This window comes from Neophocaena asiaeorientalis, unplaced genomic scaffold, assembly GCF_003031525.2.
Source record: "Neophocaena asiaeorientalis asiaeorientalis breed wild unplaced genomic scaffold, Neophocaena_asiaeorientalis_V1.1 scaffold196, whole genome shotgun sequence".
Classification (NCBI taxonomy): Eukaryota; Metazoa; Chordata; class Mammalia; order Artiodactyla; family Phocoenidae; genus Neophocaena; species Neophocaena asiaeorientalis.
Window position 1 is genome coordinate 88270 of NW_020173929.1, and position 26072 is coordinate 114341.

Genomic DNA, 26072 nt, shown 5'->3' on the forward strand with positions numbered 1-26072 from the left:
GGGGCCAGATTGTGTAGGCCAAGATGAGGGGTTGGGGGTTTATTGTGGATGTGATGCGAAGCCATTGGAAGGCTCTCAGCAGAGCACCTTATGAAGATCAGACTGTAACGGAGTGTAGGGAACACTGGTGGTGTCCCCTGGATTCTTTTCACCAGGCTAGTGTGCCCAAACTCCAGCTGCTGTGACTCCAGGCCGTTAACGCCTCACAGCTGACCCTTCTTCAGGGACCTGCCCATCGGCTGAAAGGAACCAGCCACCTAGCCAGGAAATGCCTGTGAGGTGATGAGCTCTTCCTTTCTACTCAGGGGGACAGTCCACAGCCAATGGCTGGGGGGACACAACAGCTAGTCCCCTTGCCTCAGGGAGGGGCAGCTCAGCAGTGTGTTTCCCACTCCAGACTGGGGCTAGACTTCAGCTGAATACAGGGCTTGGCCAAGCTTCTGCCTCTGCCCTGTGCTGCCTCCCTCACTCCTTCACAGGTTTCACCTGACAGTGTTCCCTAAGGCCCTTGCACAAAAATCACCATCTCAGGCCCTGCGTCTAGGGAACCCGACCTCAGACAGAGTCAAAGAAGGGAGACCTAACTCTCAGCTCTGCTGTCTTCACAATAACTCTTCAAAGCATCCTTTCTTTCCATTCCCAGCCAGGCCCACTTGCCCATTTCTCTCCCAGCCTCATCTGAGAGATCATCCGCAAGAGCATCCGAACTGTATTTGACCCTCCTCCATTACATCTGACATTCTATACTCCAATTACAGCTGAACTTCCCTACGACATCAATTTTGTCACTGCCCGATGAAAAAGTTCTGGAAGTTAGCTTTTGAAGTTTTCCACGAGTCAGTCAACCAGCCGGTCTGTCTGTATGTCTGTCTGTCGGTCGGTCAAGCAGTCTACAAATACTTACTGAGCCCATCTTATGTGCCAGAGCCTGTGCAAGGAATATGAAACAGACACAGTCCCTTCACTTAAACGCACATCTAACAGAAGAGTTTACTGACAATCTGATCCTATCCAAACTTACTGGTTTTATCTTACTCTAGTTTATAGCGCTACCTAAGCTGTTTGTTGATTACTCCTTGAATACAGCAAGTTTATCTTTAAGTCCATCCTTCACCTATTCAGACTCAAGTCCCTCTCAAGATCCAGTTTAAGACCTTCCTTCAGCGCTCCAGCCTAAAATGACCTGTCATTGCTTGAATCCTTTGAGCATTTGCAGCCTGTAACACTCACCCATATATTCATTCAACAGTGTTTGAGAACTTACCACATGCCAGGCACTGTACTACCAGCTAGGGAAAGAGTGTAAACCACCTGGAATTATTATGTAAATGTTTTATGAGTGTATATCCTATTTCCGCTTCCATATTTAAACCCTTAGGAAGGAGGAATCAAGTCTGTATTTCTCATTACTTGCTCCAGGGTACATAGAAATTCACTGCACATGGTATAGTTACTAGATGTCAACATTTCCTGTGCATTTAAATGTTCAACTGACACAAATTTAATTTTATGTCACTTTTCATAACATACCCATTATGCAAAATAAACTTTATTGCCTATGTGTATGTACCTACCATCTTTATTTCCTACCTCTCCCCAGTGTGAACTTAAATATGATTGTTCTACCACCTTGATGTTCACTAATGACCACAATGGCATACAATTTTCTCAGGAAAAGAAGAAAACTTGCCAAGGAGAACTGCTTGGCAAATGAAGGTCTAGAAGGAGTGGAATAGACTAGGATGAACTCAGAGTATATTTAAGGTAAATGCTTATATTTTCCTCGTCTCCCTTTGGAGGTCATCTCTTCTAGAAAGTCTTTTCCAGCTTGGACACCCTGCTTTCTGCTCTTTGTGAAGACATCTACCACTGAACTGACCCCATTGCACCAGCACTTTATGCTTTCTTGGCTAAACATGCACTGCTTATCTGGGGCATGGAGTAGGTGCTCGATAAGTGCTGAATGAATTAGTGAACAAACCTGTCTTTTATTCCAATAAAACATTTCAATAAAAGGAATATATTCATAATTCTATTACCTAAAAACAGCTAAGGACACGTTACTCCACTTAAAAATTAGGCAGCCTAAATTTTTTTTTAAATCACATTTCTGAAGTTCCAAATAGGTTTTTTGAAAGAACTCTAGGTGGATCTAGGAAAACCACATAATACATTTTCAAATAAATTTGAAAATATTCTTGACAACATAAATTACATACAGGCGTTTTTAAAGGTACTCCTACTTTCCAGATCCTTGTTGATAAACATGGAAAGACTATTGGAAGTATATAAAACTTTTTATACAAGTAAAGATTTTTAAACCAACCTGCAAAGCAGCCTAATAAAATAATACTAATGATGACTAAACATATTAATAATATACTAGATAGGCAGCAAAGCCTTAAAAGCATGGGCTCTGAAGCCATACTCCAGGGATCTGAAACTTAACTTTGCCTCTTGCTAACTCTGTAACCTCGTGAAATCAGTCAACCTCATTTGTCTTAGTTTTCTTATCTGAAAAATGGGAACAATAATAGTAATTCCCTTACCTGTTTTATGGATGAAAGAAATTTCTACAGATAGAACACTTTTGTGTTAATATGAAACACAGTGAATGTTGCTGATATTATTATCCTCCTCGTGATTTTCAGCAAGAAATTAGCATATAGAAAGCAGTGCATTAAGTACTTTGTATACACTAACTGGTCTTATCCTCAAAGCCCTACGAAGCAGATAATATTACAATCTTCATATCACAGATGAGGAAAATGAGACCCGGAGAAATTAAGCAACTAGATCTGTATAATAAATCGATTAAGAGAATCAGAGATCAGACCCAGGCTGAATGATTCCAGAGCCTGTAAGCGTGACACAGTACACTCCTTCAAGTGCCTAAAAAGTAATAAAAGAATTCCCCTAATTTAAAATAACTGGATTTCCCATGCTTCTTACTGTCCCACTTTCCACCGTCATCCCACCTTAGCACCCATTTAAAAAGCATCTGCCTTTAGTGGCTATATTTTGTTCAAAATGTTCTTATGGAAACCACTGTGGCTCAGTTTACTAATCTTTGTGTCTGTTGTCAGTCAAATAAGGTTTTTCAACCTCAGCAAGTGTTGACATTTCTTTGTTCTTTGCTGCGGGGGGCTGTACTATGCGTCGCGGAATGTTTAGCAGCATCCCTGGCCTCTACCCACTAGACGCCAGTAGCACCTTCCCCGTTGGGATAACCAAAAACTGTTTCCAGACATTGTCAAATGTTCCCCAGGAATTGAAATTTCCCCTAGTTGAGAACCACTGCAGTAAAGGAGTTTGAGACAATCCCCCTCTGTAGAGGTGCAGGGAGTTGTGAATAAGCTACTGGCACACACCATGCTCTTTTCCGATTTCAACTTTTGATCATGACTTTTCCCCTCCCTCTTTGCGGGGCTATCTTCCTTCCTTCTAAACTCAGTGCCACCTCCTTTAATCTACCCTCTTCAAGTTTCACTGCCTCACCTTTGCGTCCCTCATTTTGTTGAACTCTTCCATTTTTGTATGTGTGTCCCTGTCAGACTTTGAACATTTCAAGGGTATGAAATGTGTTTTCATCTGTGTAACTCCAGTATCTGGTATGTTGTAAACAAGTGTGTTTGCTGGATGTTTAACAAAATAATAAAAGTTGATCATACATTTTCAATGTAAGCATTTGTTCCCTGCTGCAGAGACAGCACCTTGAAATACTGTTTAATCCCATAGTAAATGCTCAATAAATATTTGGAAAATATTTTTCAAACATGTCAGATCAGAGTAGGACTATTATTTCATTAGGTGGATATTAGGTAATATTTCCATTAGGTAGATATTAACTTGACTTATATTTTCTCTGTATATTGGAAAAATATTACATTTTTATACTCATGACTAATTAGCATTTTCATTACCATGTCCCTCCTTGAATTTACTCAGAAACCGGAATATGTATCATGGAGGACAAAGTAAGAAGAAGCAAAAAAGTCATAGGCTTAGTGCATTACTTTGCACGGGTTCAGAACTGTAAAACCAATGAAACTTTAAAAATTATTGATTCTAACCACCCATTTCATTTACTCAATTAGTCATTCAACATACATTCACTGAGTGCCTAGCAAACGTTCCTGCACAGGCTCTGGACATGCAGGCTCAGCGGCCATGGCTCACGGGCCTAGCCACTCCGCAGCATGTGGGATCTTCCCGGACCAGGGCACGAACCCGTGTCCCCTGCATCGGCAGGCGGACTCTCAACCACTGCGCCACCAGGGAAGCCCTCTTGTTCTTTTGGGAGAACAAGAAAGGAAAACAACACACAGTATGACAGGTGCTTAGTCAGAGATGTCACAGGGTATTGAGGGAGCCTGGAGTAGGGGCACATGCCACAGCATGTGGTGGCCAAGAAAGTCTCCCCAGGGGAAGGATGTGAGGTAGGACTTGAAGGATACGTGGAGTTGGCAAAAGAGGGAAAGCATCCTCCAGGGAGGGAAAACAATGTAGGTGAAGACCCAGAGTTATGCAACAATATGATGGACTGTTGGGAGGAAGCTGAACACAGAGAGGCCGGAGATGGGAGCAAGGAGGGCAGGACGTAGCCTATACAGATCAGAGCCTCTGTATAACACTAAGAAGTCCCACATTCCCCAAAGCAAGCCATTCTATCTAATCTTTTGGACAGGAGGGACTACTGGAAAAATCTTCCTTAGATTAAGGCAAAATCCATTTCCCTATGGAACAAAGCTATTGGGGTAAGTGAGGACGAGTACGGATCTGGAACAGCATGTCTTGAAGTGTGCACCACAGGCCTTCTATATGAGAACCAACTGGAGGACCAGGGAACCCTCACATTTAGCAACACGAGGTGAATGACAGCTCTAGGTACATATGCCTTCATATGAAGAAAGGTGATGAGGGCTGACAGCCAGGGTAAGCGTTATTACATCCAGAGGCAAGAAGAGAAACAGGATCTGACTCTTTTACACCAGCTTGGAGCACCTAGGATGCTCAACAAAGACCTGAGTGGGTTTTAGCCCTGGTGAGAAAGAGGGTTAAGCAAAGCTGGGAGTGGGTGGAATATGGAGTAATCAAGCAGTGAGGGGACTGTTGGGCATGGGGGACAGGAAGCCAGTCTGAATATTAAAGCAAGAAATGTATTGCCATCTAAACCCACTTTGAACTTCTCAGGAAACATACTAGCCATAGCTAACAAATGCTTTCTACACCTCTGTCTTTTGTTAACTTTCTTATCTCAAAACCCTGACACCCCTCCCAGGGCTGAGGCTATCTGGTACCTCTGTAAGAATTAGAAAACAGCCTCGGGCCTCCCTGGTGGTGCAGTGGTTGAGAATCCGCCTGCCAACACAGGGGACACGGGTTCGATCCCTGGTCCAGGAAGATCCCACATGCCGCGGAGCAACTAAGACCGTGCACCACAACTACTGAGCCTCCTTCAGCTGGGCACGACAGGGAGCAGTGGCCCGAAACCTTCCCAAAGGTCACCCCGTCTCCTCTTTCTTACTTCCTTACTTTCAATAGTAGTTAATAAGCACCTACTGTATGCAAGGTACTATGAGAAATACAAAGGGAAGTGTTAAATGAAGAAGAAAGCCTCCCCCCACCTCCCCAACCACCAAAAGAAAAAAAGATTGAGGGTAGAGAATGGGTAAAAAAGGGCATTCCTGAGAGGATGTGGGAAGACTGAAAATCACAGATCTATAGGTTCCTGGGAGAATAATTTATCCCAGCACTCCACTTTGGACCATTGTCTCGTCTCAGACAATCATTAGCATAACCATTAGCCTCTCTGCCATGTAATTATTCTTGGGCTGGCTTACTCTGGCCCCCTGCCAAACGGGAACATTCACAAATCTACATATGAATTTGGGATAGGGGATTTTTAATATACTCCTTCTAAATGTCCACTCACTGTTTGCAGCCAGGCAGTCTGCTCTAATGAGGTCTTTACCCTCCCCTCCCACCACCACCTCACTGGAATATGGATGGTTCATCATGGTACCTATTTGGTCCGTCATTCAATCACTGAACAACATTTACTGAGCAACTATTAAGTGCCAGGCCCCGTGCCAAAAAATGATGGTGAACAAGGCAGCCATGGTTTATGCCCTAAGGAACTTGGTTTAGAGGGGAAAACAGATGTTTACTTCACCAATGATTATAAATCTGATGGTCACAAAAGGGTACATTGAGAATGAGCTTATCCTTACTAGTGGGAGCTTCCGCAGAAAGTAGGACCAAATACAATGTCAATCCATCCACGAAGCTCGAAAGCAGGAGCCCTGGGGTTCCCCTTTGGAGAGTTCCTCAATCTCCCCCTTGTTGACAGTACTCTCAGCAAATTCTCTGTCCCTACACACACAACTGTCAAAGAAGGGGTCCTAGTCTCACTTTATCATCTCATGCCCTCCTTTAAACTTGCTAGCCACACCTAGTGGGTTCCAAAGCATCATGACCAGACCCGTCCCAGTGTTTCTCTCTAGAAAGTTAAGAGCCCACTGGGTGAGGATAGGGGTGAGGCCTGCACTCTAGTGAAGTTCTAGTGAAGGTCTGTCATAACCTTGGGAAAAACTTCCCCAAAGGGCTACATCCCAGTCAAGTCCCCTTGACTGTTCATGTTCATACACTTACTCTCTTGCAACACTCAGAGAATATTATGCCCCAACCATAGGATGTACTTTATTTTGAAGAACCCACAACCTATTTTATTTTCCTGGTTTTGTTTATAACCAAATCATGAAAAAAATAAAGCATGTTCTAGCATTAGAAGGTCTATCTACAATATCACCACATTTTCTCAGTCTACTTTAATGAAAGCCAATACCTGCCAAGAAATTAAATAAACCTGAGTGCTCCCCACATTGTAATTTTCCATTTTGCATGTGCAAGGCAAAGAGAATACTGCCTTATTCTGTCACCAGAATAAAAACAGCAAACTTGCAACTTCAAATCCATGAGCTTATTAAAAATCTTATTTTTAAAAATTCATTCTCTTGTAGTTGGGCAATAAACTTGAAAATACATTAATGCTCTGTCAAGTAAGTATAGATAATGACATTAAATGTGAACAAGCACATCATTTCATGGGTGCAAGACGAGTTTATAAAATATAAATGCTCTGACAGTAAGAAAACATACTGCTATATTCAATTATATCATCTGCTCAAAATACAATTGCTTCTATGTTTGGTAAATAGACTAAATCCAGGTCACATTCCTGTGTTCAACTGAGTTTCTCGTCACTCCCTTTTCTCTAAATACTTGCGTTCTTTGTTTCTACATGTTCTTAAGTGTCATCATTTATTGCTATAGGCATGATGGCTATACTTAACTCATAATGACAGTGGTTGTCATTAGATTTTAACTCAGTAACACTAGTCTGACATATCATTTGAAGTATGTCTTCAATTTAAATTTGATTAAAATTACAAACATCCCATCTATTGTGCCAATCAAAATGTTGTCACCCTTTCCTTGAACTTTTCTGTGAACTTTCTTGAAATAAGTTATGGCAGCTTAAAGTTAAGGCTCGCCTTGGGTCATAAACATATTTTAAAATACCACTCTTGGAATTGAGCAGAGCAAGGCCAATTGGGGCTCCTTTTCTAAAAGGACTTGATTTTGACTTACACCCCAGAAAAATTCTCAAGGCAAAAAGTACAATATAGTGAGACTCCCAAGGCTTTAACTCAGATTCCCATATCATGCTGTAACACAAGTGCTTGGTAGGGATTTTAATTTGGTTGTATGTATTTTAAGATCTCGGACCTAGCAAATACCTTTGGTAGTAAAACCAGGTACTTTCATGTATGCAAAACTGATGGAAACGTGTTGAGCAAGAGCTGGAGCAAAAGAAGGAAAATAGATAAAGAACATGTGCAAATACAATGTTTTAGACACATATACAGCAGCCTTCTTACATACATCGTCTTATTTACTCCTCATAGCTACACTATTGGGCTCAATTTATGGATGAGGAAAATGAGGCTAAGAGAGGTTAAGTGACTTGCCCAGGTTCATAGAGTAGTTTGCTTCCCTGGCAGTGATAAAAAAGTAGAGACAAATTATTGTGTTGTTGTTGCTGTTTTCCCAAACCCAGGCAGCTATTCTGGGAAGGTAACAGTGGACACAAGGTTCTGATTAATAGCCTTGGGATTTTTTTGTGTGTGTGTGTTTTTCTATGTATGGGAAGATGCAAGAGCCTGGGCTCATTGAAAATATTCCTTTGATATGCATCTTTTTAAAGATAAATAAATTTATTTATTTAGTTTTGGCTGTGTTGGGTCTTCGTTGCTGCGTGCGGGCTTTATCCAGTTGCAGTGAGCAGGGGCTACTCTTCATTGCGGTGCGTGGGCTTCCCATTGTGGTGGCTTCTTTTGTTGCGGAGCACGGGCTCTAGATGTGCGGGCCTCAGTAGTTGTGGCACACGGGCTCAGTAGTTGTGGCTCGTGGGCTCTAGAACACAGGCTCAGTAGTTGTGGTGCACGGGCTTAGTTGTTCCGCGGCATGTGGGATCTTCCCGGACCAGGGCTCAAACCCGTGTCCCCTGCATTGGCAGGCAGATTCTTAACCACTGGGCCACCAGGGAAGCCCTGCCTTGGGATCTTAACAGCATTTGGAACTTTAGTTATGTGTATGAAATGTTATTCTCTGTGTTCTATTTTGATGACGGATTTATAAACATTTAATTTTCAAATAATATATCGTTTTTTTTAGAAAATTAAGACACTATCCAATAATCCTTTTAGATATTACCTCTATTATACAGGTAAGGATAATGACATGCAGACCAATCTGCCCAAGGTCATATAACGGGGACTAGAATCTTGCAATACCATTAGACTTCAAGTCGAGTGTTATTCCCACTAAATAATAATGCATTTCTCATGTCTCTCCTAACAGATATCTGAAAGCTTCAAAAACGAATGGTTTGGAAGGCAAAACGCTGAAAGAGTACGTATAGACTATATAAATGAATTCTCAGGTAAAGTAGCAAGCAGGGTAGGTAGACAACTGCCTAAGAGATTTCATTTAAAAAGGTTACTGCAAACGCCTGGTTCAGATTTTAAATTCCCTCCTTTTGTTTCCATGACATCATTTATTCTTGTGATACTACCCTTTTTATTGCCTTTATAACACTTAACACTGTCAATAAATAACTTATTTAGTTCTCTATATGTTTATGTCTATTGCTTCTTCCACCTTATTAGAACCAGAGTTCCACAAGACCTCTGTCTTGTTCACACCATATCCTGGCATACTGTAGGGATTCAATAAACACTACTTGAGGAAATGACTGAATGAATGAATGGTCTCTCTTTAACTATTCCTCTGTCTCCTTAGACGGAACCATATATTTTTTTTTTTTATTGCCTTCCACTCACTCTCTCAGCTCTAGTCAGGGAGATGTTCTCTCTGTCCAGTTTTACCCATGTAGCAAACAACTCAAGGTGATAAAGACAGCATTTATAACCCTTCTGAGTTAATATCCTAGTGAGAATTAAAATTTATCAGATTTCTTTGCAGCTATGACAGAAAGACCATATCCAAAACCCTTAAGGTCAGATATGATTCCATAAGTAGAAATTTTTGAATTTCAAAAATGTTAATATGTTACATATATCAAATATTATGTAATGTGCCCAGCAAGGTCTAGGAGAGCAGCCCATAATCAAACACATTAATTATTTTTCTTCAAAACAATCTATTGGTTATACCAAATAAGGTCCTGCTATTAAATGAGTTATGAAAAAATTGTTTGGTCATCTGCAATTTTGGATTTTAGAATTGCAAATAAGAGACTGTGGACTTGTAGCACTGACTCAGGGGTTGTAAGGAGAAAGTATAATACACTTTAAGCACATGCTGAGTGCATGGCATGCAGAAAGTATTCAAATTATCAGGACAGTTATAGGTTTGCAGGCATCTTCATTAAACAAGTGTAGCCTCTGTGTGCATATATACAATATATACAATTCAACAATTCATGGATATGTCAAGAATTTAGATGTTTCTCAATGATTTGTTATTTTGACAGTATGAGATGTTGCCATATGCTTGCTCTAAATTTTCCTACTGGCTAAGGATTCTTTTCGGTGCGGGGGGGCCATCCATCTCTTGCAATGTCTTCAGACCCACATCTGTTTATATAGTAAGGATACTGTACACATTTATAGGTTTAAAACTTTTGAAATAGGGAAATATATAAAATATACGTCTATAGTTTTACCCTCACTTGTAGAAATAGATAAAAGAATCATGTGCTCTCTCAGAAGTGGGTTTTTTTTCTTTTTTTCTCTGCATAATATCATTTTCCTGCTTTTGGTATATGCAGCTAAGTGGGAGAGGAGGTGGACTGACAATCTCACCTAATACCTATACTATACAAACAAAATGATAATAGAGAATTTGGGAACACCCACTCTAACTCCTGTTGCAGCTGCCCAAGTTAAGTAGTGGTCACGCTATGGGTGAACATCACAAAGCCCAGTATTAGCTTTAGCAGGACTAATGCAGCCATCGATGTAGACAGCACTGTAGCATTGCCTTGAGATCCAGCAGCAAGAATAGCAAGTGTGATGTGGGTAGTGGATCACTTCTTGAAACTTGTGCTTGTAACACAACCATTTAAAAGTCGACAAATTCAGGAGACATATAATGGAACAGAATATAATGCATGAATCCAGGTTCATTAAACTAATGCATTTTTTGAAAAACAAAATATGACAGAACATTTCATTACTGATGCAGATATGAGAAAAAGTGTTATGCTGCTATTTAGAATGTGTCTTGTATGCTGTGGAATTGAAATATTTCCAAATCATCAATAATTAAAATGATGAGAATCCATCATTTCACTGACATTTACTTCTACATGAAAAGATGGCCTATTTTAAATGTGCTCACACATATTCTTGTCTATCACTAGCTGTCACAGCAAATTATTTCATTTTGTAGATCACATGGCAGTTAGCAGAAATCTCTAGGTTTAAATTTAGATCTTAGGTGTAGTATCAAGAGCTCTTTTCATGGATTTTTTTTTTCTGTGACTACATCTTCACAATACAGTATATAAAAGATGTAAAATCCTATTCGTAATACTCAGTTTCACTTCTGGTTAACAAAACTCAGGACTGAAATGAATCACTATAAATGATAACACTGAAAGCCAAACAGTAGAATAGGATATACAGGAAAGAATGAAAATACAAAACTAAAAACAATAAATGAATAAAAATAAACAATCAGAACTCCATACACAGTGAAACTTGGACCGAATGAATTAGGCCCAAACAGATTTTTTCCCTCATCTTTTTTAAGACATTTAAGCTACTGCAGAGCATGAACCATTTCTTATGCTAGGTTTGCATTGCCTACAGCTCCTAGCAGTTATAAAGGAGCTGAGCTCTATGAACCCCATGAATCTGATGCAAGAATTTTTACTGTGCCACTATTAAGCAGAAGATCCAGGACACTGTGAATAAAACCTAAACTGTATGCCCATGAATCTGAAAACTTTAAAAATGCCTTTTCAAACAACTCATTAACTACATCTTCACAGTTCTAGAGGAATAATTAATAAATTTCAGAATCTTCAAATGGCAGAATTACAAGACTTAATAAGACAGTTGATCTTCATCAAATGTCTTCATAAAAATTCTTTCTGTTTTTCCCACACACAATTAATCTTTCTGTTTAGGTGTTCAACTTCAAATGTAAGAATTATTCTAATATTGCATTTCAACAGGGAATGCTTCATGTCAGTCTTGACCTTGGCTTGACCTCTATATGAAAGCTCTGTGTTTGGAGGTATGTGATGAATAGCTCTCCAGCTTTCTATTAAATCCGGTGCCACTGGTTGTCAACAGTGATGCTCAAAAGGGGTGGTAAAATATTTCAAAACTCAGAGATGTTCTGCAGGTCTCTTTCTACCTTAGTAAATCTGGAAATAATTCTAAGGCAATCTTCACTATCTACACTATTTTTCTAAAGAATAAGAAAATAATGAAGTATGGAAATATAATTGCCAAAATATACATAGATTTATTTGGCTTTCCTGTGCTAGAAATAAAATGAATTTTCCTTTGGAGGGCCCAATGCATTCGGTTTAAAAATTTTTTTAATTTAAAATCATAGATGAAGGGATAATGACAAAAAAAGAAATCACACTATGAGTCCCTTTTTTTTATCTGTCTCTGATCTGGCCTCGTACCTGGCACATAGTAGACTCTCAATGAATGTTTGTTGAATGAATGAAAATCAGTATATTAAAATAATGACCAGTTACTGACTCTAATGCTTGTTGGTGAGTTGTACATAAAATATTCATGCTCATTTGGAAAGATACAACAGTAACACCAAATTCTGCCAGGTGTTTTCTTCCAATTTACCTTAAGAAAATAGAATTTTCCAACTTCTGAGAATGCCTCCTTACTCTAAATTTATCTACCACTTTCAAAGCTACTCATGCATGTTTTATTTTTATGGTAAACTCATGAGAACAAGTTGGCAAATTATCGATTATCTATGAAACTCATGCAAGAAAGGTAATTTTAACCTGATTTGAAAAAGTGAATGTGTAGGCGGTATACATATATGAAATCTCCCCACACCCCTCTCAAATTATATACATATATATGATAAATTACATATATGAAACAAATTATTATTTAATATATATATAATAAATTATTGGTGTTTATATTCTTGTTCTGAAAGAAACCAAGTATCAATTTTTAGGCTTATAGGCTTATCTATGAGCTTAACTTAGGCAAGTGGCTTTTTCCCCATTATACTTAAGTCTTTTTAACGGACATGTGATATGCTAGTCTGTATCCAAGCTCACCTACAATTTCTTTTCTCAAAAGACAAGGCACATCTGCCACCTGCTCTACTCCGTGTCCCAGCAACAACTGTCGAGCAGCATAAAGATTGATTATCAGTCAAAAACCATTGCACAACACCAGATTTTGGTGGGTTAAGCTTGCTGATCCAGCAAGAGATGGTGTGAAATTTTCAGGAGTGTGTGCCAACATTTTGGTGCTAAAAGAACAGCAGTGCATGTCACAGTGAAACACAGCCAAAGATACGCAGACAAAGCAGAGAAGTTTTTTGTTCTAGACTTGGCTTTAAAAGGATAAAAGAGAAAACAAAAAGTAGGAGGAAATTAGTTTGTACATTTAAAAATCATCCACCAAGCTTAGTCATGTGTGTGACATTGTTATTTTAGGCATTCATGTCCAGATCTTCTAAGAAGCTTAGCTATAAATAATTTTTATATATCTCTTGCAAAATACCATAATCATAAGAACGGCAAGTACTTCTGATAATAAAAATAAATGAGGATCTTAAGGAAGCATTTATTACATATATATCTGCATATAAAAAAGTCACAGAAACATTTACCCACAAAGACTCATGCTTTTATACAAGCAGATGATTCACTGAATACAAAATAAAGGCAGCCATATTTTAAAGTTAAAGCAAAATTTGAAAAATATATGGGTCTACACTACTGCATAGGTAATTCTCATTGTGTATTGTAGCAACAAGTTTCTTTACAAGGACCAAATTACCTTGAACTTTCTAATGAATTCAAGAAATTATTTCCTAATGATCAAGTATTCTTAAAGAGATAGAAATCCTAGTATCATTTTATATAATAACATTAATAGAAGAAGAATTTTCATCACTTCATCTGTAATGAACTTCAGAATTACATTTTTTCTACTTATGCAATTACTGCCTAGACTTGCCTTTGGTTCACTGGCTTTACAGCAGTTGCAGGAAAAAAAAAGAATACTTCTAATAAGGTATAAAAAGCAGAGGGGAATACAGCAGTTAGATACACTGAATTTGTATGGCCAAGTTCTTATGTCATTTAAATGTGATTACCATATACAGCACTTGATAACAGACCCTGGGTATGACATGCTTAGAAGAATATTCTTAGACAGTGGTACTTTTATTTCTCTCTTAAAACAGATTCTTTCCCACTGAAAAAAATTTTTTTTTAAATTTTAGAAAATCTCCACATTTCTGAAATGTTAGAAACAATGGACTTTTAAAAAAGACCTTACCTACAAGTGTGTCTAAAATATACATATTCATATTTTGTAAATGTAAAATATATATACATTTCAAGGTTAAAAGTCAAGCTGTAGCATTTATCTTATGAAAAATTTCATTTGGAAAATCACATGTATATAAGAATTATATGTTCATTACTGGCCACATTTTCAAAATTATGTTAATGCCATCTGAAAAAAGACCAAGAGTGTAAATGAATAAATGATACTTGAAACTTTGAACTATTTTCTGAGAGAATAAGTCTAATGAATTACGTCTGTTGAGTGTCACAGAAACTAAACAGTAAATTCAATAATCTCTGATTTAATTTATTATATTTTCACCATTTAACCTCCTGCAGGCTCCCTAATGTCTATTCAGATCTATATTAAATTAAGCACCAATGCTAATGAAGGGCAATAAACGTGGCTGTCAGTGGATTTTTCTTTCATTAAGCACATTATCCTCTTACTGAGCTGTAAATGCGTAAACATTAGTTTTGTTAAACCATGCAAAAAAGACAGAATGAAAATCATTTTTTAATTGCACCCCTTAAGCAATTTACTGTGGGGGGGGTAGGGTGTTGTTGTTTTTTTTTTTTTACCTTTAATTTTTTTGAATGGATCTAAAAAGGGCTCTCCCGTTGAAACATAAACATCGGCTTCACAGGGTATGTCTTCGGGTTCGAGGGCTTCAGTGCCGTCTGCCAAGAATACTCGTCGTGCAGCCATGTTCAGATTCAGCTTTTCCGTGCACTCCTCCAGCAACTAACAGAAAGCAAGAGGTAAGAGAAAGGGATTGACAACAAAGAAAGTAACACATTTCTGCTAAACAAAAGACGCAATGATCAAATAGAAACCCACTGAGCCACTTGCCAAGTTAAGTAACTCAATAACTCCGCCAATATGGTTATTTTGTAGCAGTTGAAAATATACAAATAGGTTAATCACAACACTGAGAATATTTGATTCTCAAATTCTAGTCCTTGAACTTCCATCATTTTAACAATGCTATAGAGATATAAAGCCATTGTATCTGTTTAATTAAATATACTACTTATATATTGATAAAAAAAGGAATGAAATGCCTGTGAGGTCTATGTGTATACATATAAGCAATTTACAGATACAGAAAATTTTAAACAATAAATGTCATCTTTCTCACTTTTCACAGATAAAGAGAATAAGGGAAGAAATAAATCACTGAAAACTTTTGGACACCAGTTACCAAGGTGATGGTTGGTACAGTAACTTTGGCAAAAACTGTTCTAGATCCATTTTTGTAAGCTGTTACTCTAATCACTCTGGGTTGAAGTTTGTATCTTTGAGACAATCTGTGCCAATCCTGGTCCAACTTAAATTTTAAAGAAGAGAACTCTGCAACTCTGAAGAAAAAAACACACAACAGTTTGTGTACGTTGATTAGTAAAAATATTTAAGTAAATATTACCCTGGGTATTTTCTACTGATATAAGCACTAACGATTGCTCCTAAATATTCCTCAAAAAAAAACCCAAAACACCTTTTTATAGGATAAGATTGCCCATATATACTTAAATATTTAAAAATATTTAATACATGATAAGTTTGCCAAAACTGTTCATGTAAAACACATATCTCAGAATAAACCATTTAAATCATTTTACTAATAAAACATCACAACACTCATTTTTAAAGATTATACATATATATGTTATATTCTAACAGAAAGCAAAAAAAATAGTAATACGGTCTTATCATCATGAAATAGTAAATGGCTAAGATTTTCCCTTAAGTTTTCATGTTTATCAAAGTTCTTTGATTTTTTTTTTAAAGATTTGAAATTCAAATACATCATACTAAACTTTTCATTCTGAAGTCAATTTTATTGCTTTCATTTCAAATTGCTTGGGGGCAGTAAGAGAAGATTTCTAAGTTTTGTTTTCAGTCAAAACCAGTTTCAATCTGTATTATTTTTCTCAGCAAAAGTACATGTAAATGACTAACATGTCATACTTTTTACTTAAGAGTTCTCTAGCTAACCCTGGTAACTCCTAATGCCACAGCAGCAAAGTAAACATTTTAAAGTAAAAATGTGAGATAAATTAAAACAACGATATATCCACCTATTTGAACATATGAAAATAATGTGAATATCAGTTTCTTAGTTTAATTTTTATTTTTATCAACATTTTCTTCTATCCATAAACTTAACAGTTTATGATAACAATCTTGATGTGAAAACATACACAAAATGGTTTTAAAGTTCATTTCAATTTGATTTTATTTCAAATATTGGTTAAATATCAAAAGTATGCATTTCTACTTTTACACAAATATCTGGTAAACCAAGGTATTTCATGGTCTTAGCCTGATTCTGCTTCAAATATTCCTTTCAGAGTTTCATATTATCCGCGTTCAAGTGTATCTCATGTTCTCCCCAAGTGTAATTAGCAACATTCTACTCAGGTGCTTTCAAAGAAAAAAGTAAAACAAAAGCAGAAACAAAACTCTAGAGATGTGTTACATTTTAATGTTTGAAATAGTCAACTGAGACATTATAAATTCTTCTCAAAGGAAAAAGCTTCAACAGTCAGTTAAAAAGAACAGAGAACAGCTTTGATTACCTCAGTTGACCCACTGGAGCACTGACAGGTCTGTTTCTCTTGGATGCTGATATAAAAAAAGAATTGTTTTTACTGTTTGATTTGTAGCTATCTGGGTCTGATATTTCATCATGGCTACGATCTGATGCTGTTTGATGTGTGGAGCAATCTTGAAGTCCTGACCCTTCTGATGCTGCCGCTGAATGTAAAAGTCTGTTGGGGCCAAACTGAGGCTGCAAATAATCTTCAGTAGGTTTAATAACTGCTTTTGCCTGGGATGACATAAACTCTCTGAAAGAAACAATGCAGGGAAGAATACAGTGAATTGATGTGTGATCACTTATTAACAGCTACCACATAATAACTAGTTGTGTGCTATGTACTAGACAAAACATTACACACTTAGACAGTATTTTGCTTAAGCCTTACAATATCCCTGGGAGGTGGGTACTATTTTTATCCCCATTTTACAGATTTAAAAAGTTGTGGCTCAGAGAGGCTAATTAACTTGCCCGTGGTCACATAATCAGTAGTTGACTTGGTGGGAAACAGAACAGCAAGATGTCCTAAAATAAAACCCACATTCATAACCATTAAATTTAATCACTTAATGAAACTAAAGAAGAAAAATTGTGTAATGCTTGAAGCAATGTTAAGTAACATTTTAAAATTCTTACATTGATTTATTAAACACTAGCACTCTGTTAAGTATCAGTAAATATAAAAATTAAAGAGATGTGGCTCCTACCCTCAAGAAACTTGCAAACTATCCCCTAATAAAGAGAGAATGTATGTTAAATAAACTGCTTAGAACGCTGGGTGCATATTAACCTTAAGTGCAAAAAGAATTCCTTGAAGGCAAACTTTTGTGCGTTGGAATAAAGTTGGTAAAGTCTTTACAGCAGACCTGGGATTGGGTGATAACTCATCCTGGTTTGCTCAGGACTGTCCTGGCTTTGGCACTAAAGCCACACATCTCAAAAATTCCCTTAGTCTCAGACAAATTGGGACAGTTGATTACCCTACCTGGTATTTAAGCTGAAAAAGCAGTATTTAGATGAACTAAGTACTTTAACAGGGGACCACATGACCTGGGATGATATGTAAATCTATGCAAATACCAAGTCAGAAAGATGGAAAATGTAGAATTGCTGGCATGATAAAATGAAACAAGCTTAAACATATTTGAGAATATTGAGCTGTTGGGTAGAGGATCAGCCATAGGGGATAGTTAGTTTCCATGTATTACTGTAATTGGGGCTACTTTTATACCAACCATACCTGCCTCTTTCCACTTTGCTAGTTCCTCAATAGTCCTTATAAGTAAGGACTTATAAGGACTCCCCATCCACACAATTACAAAATAACACATGCTTAGTGGGGAAAGCTTGGCACGAACAACCCCTACTCCAAATTTTTCTCTTCCACACATTTCATTATAATCACAATTATTTCATCTGGTCTGTCTTCTTTATGTCCACAAGGGTGTAAAATGGTTTATTATTTCCTCTGAAAGAATGGAAGGTAGTTATGTGCCACAGGGTAAATGGTTGCATGTGGATGAGAGTTGACACAGCGGGTCAATGGAGCTCAAACACTGGGATCCAAGCAGTTGTATTTTGTTGTTGTTGTCATCACATGTTTCTATCCCGGTCTGCCCTGGACTGTGCATAGCACTGAGGAGAGAAATGGCCTTCCCTACATTCTGAGGATCCACCCAGGTTCGTAACTGTGGCAAACAGCATCTTGAATGGATCACTGGACTTTAGCTCTGGCTGAGGTGGGACCTCCCTGCAAACTACCTGAGGTACTCAGATATTGATGGCAGTGGGGAGTGGTGGTATATGGCAGCAGTCATGTCACAGTGGTGGTGTTTCTGCAGCAACAGCAACAGAGCTGCAAATGGTCACCAAGCTCTTCAACCTGGGGAAGAGCAGTAAAGCCAGGAGGAAAGATCTACAAATCTCATAATCAGCTCCCAGTGCCCATACACAGTTACTTGGAAAGCAAATTCTCATGTAAAGAAAGAAAAGGAATTCTCTACTAAATGCAGAATGAGGTGTCTTTCTTTTTTAATGAATGCATTTTGTTTACTGTCAAATATTTTTACAAATATACTAATGATTTTATGTAATAATCCATTATTCTACCATCACAATGCAAAAAGGTTATTAATTTTTGCATATTCCAAAGCTTCAACCACATCATACCTTTATTTTAATACTTTGCCTTTTTTACTTAACACTGTTTTACAACGATTTTTCAGATTGCTATATGGTCTTTACAGATTTTACTGGAATGTAATATTTTTGTCAAACATATTTTGCTTTTTTTCCAACTGAGTTGTATAAGGGTTATCTATTATTTTTGTCTGCTGGCATATCTTTCCCCTGTATTATGGTAACAGCACTTGCATCCTTTTGAGAAACTATCCATACCTACCCCTCCCAACTCCATGTGATTCTGGTAGGGTTAGGAAAATAAATTATATGAGATTCACCTGGTAAATGGTAAAAAGAATTAAACTATATGGTTCTTTCATATATGTATTTATTACTTATTTTTCTCTAGTAATTTATATGTAAAAGGGGAGAAAGGGTAGTTTTTCATGTTAAAAAATCACTACTGTTTCACCATCTTTAGTCTTCAGCTTTTCTTTTTTTTTGGTGGCGTTGGGTCTTCGTTGCAGTGCGCGGGCTTCTTATCGCGGTGGCTTCTCTTGCCCCGGAGCACGGGTTCTAGGAGTGCAGGCTTCAGTAGTTGTGGCTCGCGGGCTCTAGAACGCAGGTTCAGTAGTTGTGGTGCACAGGCTAAGTTGCTCCGCGGCATGTGGGATCTCCCCAGACCGGGGATCGAACCCGTGTCCCCTGCATTGGCAGGCACATTCTTAACCACTGCGCCACCAGGGAAGTCCCTAGTCTTCAACTTTGATTTATTTTATCAACACTGAAGACAGGTGTGCACTAGTTCTTACACACTGTGGAACTGTTCTTTCTTATAACAACTGATGTGTTTCCTAGTCATTGTGTGCATGAGAGGAGGGTCACAGAACTTGGCAAAGCTAACTTGTCCCACATGGGAATTAAATTCACACACATGGTTTGTTAAATTAATGCTGGAAATGAGGGTGTTGGGATCATTCAGTTTGTAAGGAATAAACAGGCATTTGGGTTTCAAGTGATAGAGCTTATAACAGGATACACAGAAAGTTAAGAAAGGAGATAAAACCACTCTAGAAGAGCACAAAGAGAATTAGAAGACCATTTATTGCTCTCTAGGATATACTAGTGACTTAAGAACAACTCTAGACCGTTTTTTGACTTAATAACCTCATCTCTCCTTCTGTGTCTATCTGCTTCCTCTTTGTATATTTTATTGCCTAACCTATCTCTGTTCTCCTCCTCTTTCCTCATGGCTTCTGCTAACTTCCTCTATGTATCTCCCCATTTCTATACCACATGACTTTCTGCAGACTCTCTCTGTATGATACATTCAATTCCCCTGAAAGTTTAATTTCATCACTACCCAATATAGGACACCCTGTTGGATAGAACTCTCAAGCTGGACAACTTCATAAGCCACTGGCAAACGTGTGGATGGGAAAGTACCCATCAGTGGCCAAAAAACTATGGATAGGACAGCAGGATAATAAGGTACAGAGGAGTTAGAGTAAGATGGGTCTCAGATGCCTCCCAAAAAAGGAAAATGTAATTGGCAGGGAACTTGCATGGCCTATACTGAGATAAGCAGAGATACTATAAATTTAATTGATTGAAAAAGTCCTCACTAAACATATCACACAATTTAAATTACTACCAGATGTGTTTAACAATCTGTTTTCCAGGCAAGTTTATTTTATATTAAAAAGATAAAATGTTAAAAAAAAACCCACTACTCAAAGGCTGTTTTGATACTTCTGGTTATTTTAATTTTAGCCATTCACTTTTTTTTTAAACATCTTTATTAGAGTATAATTGCTTTACAATGGTGTGTTTCTGCTTTATAACAAAGTGAATCAGTTATACATATACATATGTCCCCATATCTCTTCCCTCTTGCAACTCCCTCCCTGCTACCCTCCCTATCCCACCCCTCTAGGAGATCACAAAGCACCGAGCTGATCTCTCTGTGCTATGCGGCTGCTTCCCACTAGCTATCTATTTTGCATTTGGTAGTATATATATGTCCATGCCACTCTCTCACTTTGTCCCAGCTTACCCTTCCCCCTCCCCTTATCCTCAAGTCCATTCTCTCATAGGTCTGCATCTTTATTCCTGTCTGGCCCCTAGGTTCTTCTGACAATTTTCTTTTTTTTTTAGATTCCATATATATGTGTTAGCATACGGTATTTGTTTTTCTCTTTCTGACTTACTTCACTCTGTATGACAGACTCTAGGTCCATCCACCTCACTACAAATAACTCAATTTCGTTTCTTTTTATGGCTGAGTAATATTCCATTGTATATATGTGCCACATCTTCTTTATCCATTCATCTGTCGATGGACACTTAGGTTGCTTCCATGTCCTGGCTATTGTAAATAGAGCTGCAATGAACATTGCGGTACATGTCTCTTTTTGAATTATGGTCTTCTCAGGGTATACGCCCAGTAATGGGATTGCTGGGTTGTATGGTAGTTCTATTTTTAGTTTTTTAAGGAACCTCCATACTGTTCTCCATAGTGGCTCTATCAATTTACATTCCTACCAACAGTGCAAGAGGGTTCCCTTTCCTCCACACCCTCTCCAGCATTTATTGTTTGTAGATTTTTTGATGATGGCCATTCTGACTGGTGTGAGGTGATATCTTATTGTAGTTTTGATTTGCATTTCTCTAATGATTAATGATGTTGAGCATTCTTTCATGTGTTTATTGGCAGTCTGTATATCTTCTTTGGAGAAATGTCTGTTTAGGTCTTCTGCCCATTTTTGGATTGGGTTGTTTGTTTTTTTGATATTGAGCTGCATGAGTTGCTTGTATGTTTTGGAGATGAATCCTTTGTCAGCTGCTTCATTTGCAAATATTTCCTCCCATTCTGAGGGTTGTCTTTTCGTCTTGTTTATGGTTTCCTTTGCTGTGTAAAAGCTTTTAAGTTTCATTAGGTCCCATTTGTTTATTTTTGTTTTTATTTCCATTTCTCTAGGGGTGGGTCAAAAAAGATCATGCTGTGATTTGTGTCATGGAGTGTTTTGCCTATGTTTTCCTCTAAGAGTTTGCTGGTGTCTGGCCTTACATTTAGGTCTTTAATCCATTTTATGTCTACTTTTGTGTATGGTGTTAGGGAGTGTTCTAATTTCATTCTTTTACATGTAGCTGTCTAGTTTTCCCAGCACCACTTATTGAAGAGGCTGTCTTTTCTCCATTGTATATTCTTGCCTCCTTTATCAAAGATAAGGTGACCATATGTGTGTGGGTTTATCTCTGGGCTTTCTATCCTCTTCCATTGATCTATATTTCTGTTTTTGTGCCAGTACCATACTGTCTTGCTTACTGTAGCTTTGGAGGATAGTCTGAAGTCAGGGAGCCTAATTCCTCCAGCTCCATTTTTCTTTCTCAAGATTGCTTTGGCTATTCGGGGTCTTTTGTGTTTCCATACAAATTGTGAAATTTTTTGTTCTAATTCTGTGAAAAATGCCAGTGGTAGTTTGATAGGGTAGCCATTCACTTCTAATTGTACAGAAATTGAGAATGTAATATTGTGATTTTAAGCCCAGTCTCTGGACCATCTGGCACAGTAGTTTGTTGTCAATGTTGGCACAAAGGGATATGGGTTGCAAGATAGGATTGTCCTCCTTGATGCCAACCTTTAGAGTGAGCAAATAGCTGCCAGCATGATTATCCCATCATTGTAATACAGGATTTTTTTTTTTTTTGGCTGCATTGGGTCTTTGTTGCTGCACGCGGGCTTTCTCTAGTTGCAGCGAGCGGGGGCTACTCTTCATTTCAGTGCGTGAGCTTCTCATTGCAGTGGCTTCTATTGTTGAGAAGCATGGGCTCTAGGTGCATGGGCTTCAGTAATTATGGCACACAGGCTCAGTAGTTGTGGCACACAGGCTTAACTGCCCCGTGGCATGTGGGATCTTCCCAGACCAGGGCTCAAACTTGTGTCCCCTGCATTGGCAGGCAGATTCTTAACCACTGCGCCACCAGGGAAGTCCCCATAATACAGGACTTTATTCCCCCTTCAAAATCCTCCCCATTTATTTCTGAGTCCCTAAGGTAGTGCACTATAAATTCCTAAAATTGCCTCCTAAGTCCCTATAAAAATCTGTTGGTGAGAGTCATAGCTATTTCATCTTACTACCTCACTGCTGCCACTGGCCATCACAAGAGCAATGAGATCCACATGGAGGTGCTGCCTTGTAGTATTCCCCAAGATTCCAGTGCTTGGAATGCCAGAACAGTTCAGTACAGAGGTGGGAAGAAGAGACACCTCTCTAACTCTATTTTATACTAAGTCACCTGGACACTGAAGCAGGTGAAGTTGTAGGCAGAGTCCCAGAAAGTCTTCATTGAATAGTTTCATCAGCCCTTTTAGCCCTTACCCACTCAGTTACAGGGACACTAACCCAGTCCACAGGCTAGATAAGGAATAAATAGTATATCATACCCATCATAATGACAATAATAGTAACAATACTAACAGTTAATGACTACAAAGCACTTATTGTGACAGTCACTGTTCTAAGCATTTTACTTATATTTACATTTAATCCTTACAACAGTCCTATATTTTTCCTTTTACAGATGAGTAAACTGAGGGCTTACAGAACTTGTCAAAGGTCACACAGCAGGCAGGTGTCAGAGAGAGGAATCAAATCCAAGTAGTCTGGCTCCACAATATCTATACTTAACTATCGTCCTATAATATTATTCCCATTAACCCTAAAATTTCCTTATTTTCCATTAGTTAAAAAATTGAAGTTCCTATTCAAAAAAGTTCAGGAAAACAGATGGCTACTACAATGGAACTGAAACTTAAAATACAGGAAAGTAATGGGGAGGTGGGCAAGGAGGTAGCTCTACATTAGCAGCAGTGAGCCAGTAGTGCTCTTGATCCAATAAAGCTCTAATATCTAGATGGTATTTAAGTCACCACAATTGTAGTCTCCCTGTTTTTCTTTCTTTCTCTTTTTTCTCCTCCCCTTTTTATTTTAAAAGACCCTTTTCGCCCCCTCTGCAAAAATCTCTTAAAAATCCCATGACATTCAGATTTATTAAAGTGAATTTCCCTCCTCCTCCAGATTTATATACATCTTTACATAGTTATCCTCCTTTCAAAGACAGTTTTTGCCTTTTGAGAATTTAGCTTGTTTACCTTTAATATATATTCACAAGGTTATCTCCTTCACCAAGACAGTCTTTGTCCTTTGAGAATTTACCTTCATGCTTATGCTTTGTTTTCTAGTTTTCTTGTATTATGTTCCTTTTCATCCTTTTCTTATTTTCTCTTGGATTAAATAATACTTAAAAAATTGTTACATTTTTCCCTTCTATTAGGTTGTATGCCACACTTTGTTTAACCTTATTTTTAGTGGAAACATTAGATATTACAATATAAACTCTTGTCTTATTAAAGTTTAACATAAATGACTAACTTATTACTTTCAGACAATGCAAGAATCTTAGACCGTATCATATCCATTTATTGCTATTTCCTCTGGCTGGTGAACAATATTTTTTTATTCCATTTTTCATGGATAGGTGCATCTATCTTTCACAGCTCCTGGTTTTATGCAAGGAACTCAGCTCCAAAATTCTGCTTGCATGGGTCTGAGGCTTTGCACCCTGTCCTCTCTGTGTTTCTTAAGAATTTCTAATTACATAAATTTTATATTATAATTTCTTTTAAGATCTACATTTTGTTACAGCTGTCTTTTATAAAATTTGATAAGTTGTATGGCAGTTTTCTTGGATTTGTTAATTCTTAACCAGTAATTCCATGTGGATTTCTAAACCAACTGTTTTAGGAAATGATCTTTTATCCATAAAATAACCTCACTTTGTCTTCAGTTACTGTTGAGGCTTTCTACCACATTCTAGAACCTGGGCTAAATTTATAAAACAGATCTTCTTTTTAAGCTTTCTATGTCCATCTTATTGTCTTGTCCTGAAGTCTATGATAAGTCTCTACTGTGAATCTTTCATTATATCTGTAATTCACATATACACAGATTTCAAGAAGTTCCCTCTTCAGTAAGACTTCTATGCTACCTTCTTGTATAAAAATGTTCTTACTTCCTGTATGTTCACATCTGCCCTGGTAAGTTTGATAGCTGAAATCACTATATCATATTGATCCCTTCCTACCACCTAAAATGCTAGACCCTCAATTTCCGTCAAATATTCCAATCATCGTTGTATTACTTACTCTTCTACCACTGGTAAAAATCATTTTTACCACTGGTAAAAAGCATCCTTTTCTAGCCTGAAATCTAAAAGCCACTATATTAGGTTGATACAAGAACATCAATCACACTGCTTTAGAAATACATCTTCTTAAGAAATATTTCTTAACTATCTACCTATATTAGTTTTCTATTGCTGTGCAACAAATTACCACAAACTTAGTGGCTTAAAACAACACCTATTTATTATAGCACAGTTTCCGTGGGTCAGAAGTCTGGGCAAAGTTTAGCAGGAACCTCTGCCCGGGATCTCATAAGGCTGAAATCAAGGTGTCAGCTGGGGCTGCAGTCTCATCGGATGCTCAGGGTCTTCTTCCAAGCTCATTCAGTTTTTGCCAGAATTAGTTCCTTATAGCTAAAGAACTCATAGTTACTATCATCTTCTTTGAAGCCAGGGGAACTCACCTTTCTGACTTTTCCATCTCTGATCTCCAAACTCTCATTTAAAGAGTAGATCTGGATATGGGGATATATGTATATGTATAGCCGATTCACTTTGTTATACAGCAGAAACTAACACACCCTTGTAAAGCAATTATACTCCAATAAAGATGTTAAAAATTAAAAGAAAAGAGTAGATCTGATTAGGTCAAGCCCACCCAGGATAATCTCCCATTTGATTAACTCAAAGACAACCGATTATATGCCTTAACTACATCTGCAAAAATCTCCTTTGCCATACAATGTAACCTAATCATGGGAGTGACATCCTATCATATTAACAATCCCACCCACACTCAAGAGGAGGGAATTATACCAGGCATATATACCAGGGGGTGGAAATCTTGGGGACCAGATTAGATTTCTGCCTACCACACTAGCTATACAATAATGCAGTCTTGACGATCCATTTTTTACACCAAATTTAGATCCAGATATTTTATTTTCTGGAAAATTCAAATGCAACTACTTAAGATTAAATTTTGTCATCATTAAATACTGAAACTATTTTAAAGAATGTACCACAGTTTCTGATGACAAATCCAAAGA

At 37.8% G+C, this 26072-nt stretch overlaps 1 protein-coding gene across 1 annotated transcript in view; it reads right to left on the reverse strand.

Annotated features, from left to right (window-relative positions):
* Positions 1-25504, reverse strand: part of LOC112404559 (doublecortin domain-containing protein 1-like) — a gene marked incomplete at its 3' end in the record, with an annotated part of 51822 nt that extends 26318 nt beyond the window's left edge. The window contains exons 1-4 of the mRNA XM_024752589.1: positions 25488-25504; positions 16697-16966; positions 15319-15475; positions 14696-14858 (exon numbers count right to left, since the gene is read on the reverse strand). Coding sequence (XP_024608357.1) covers positions 14696-14858; positions 15319-15475; positions 16697-16966; positions 25488-25504 — 607 coding nt within the window. The remainder of the gene's footprint in view (positions 1-14695; positions 14859-15318; positions 15476-16696; positions 16967-25487) is intronic.
* Positions 25505-26072: the final 568 nt, after the last annotated feature.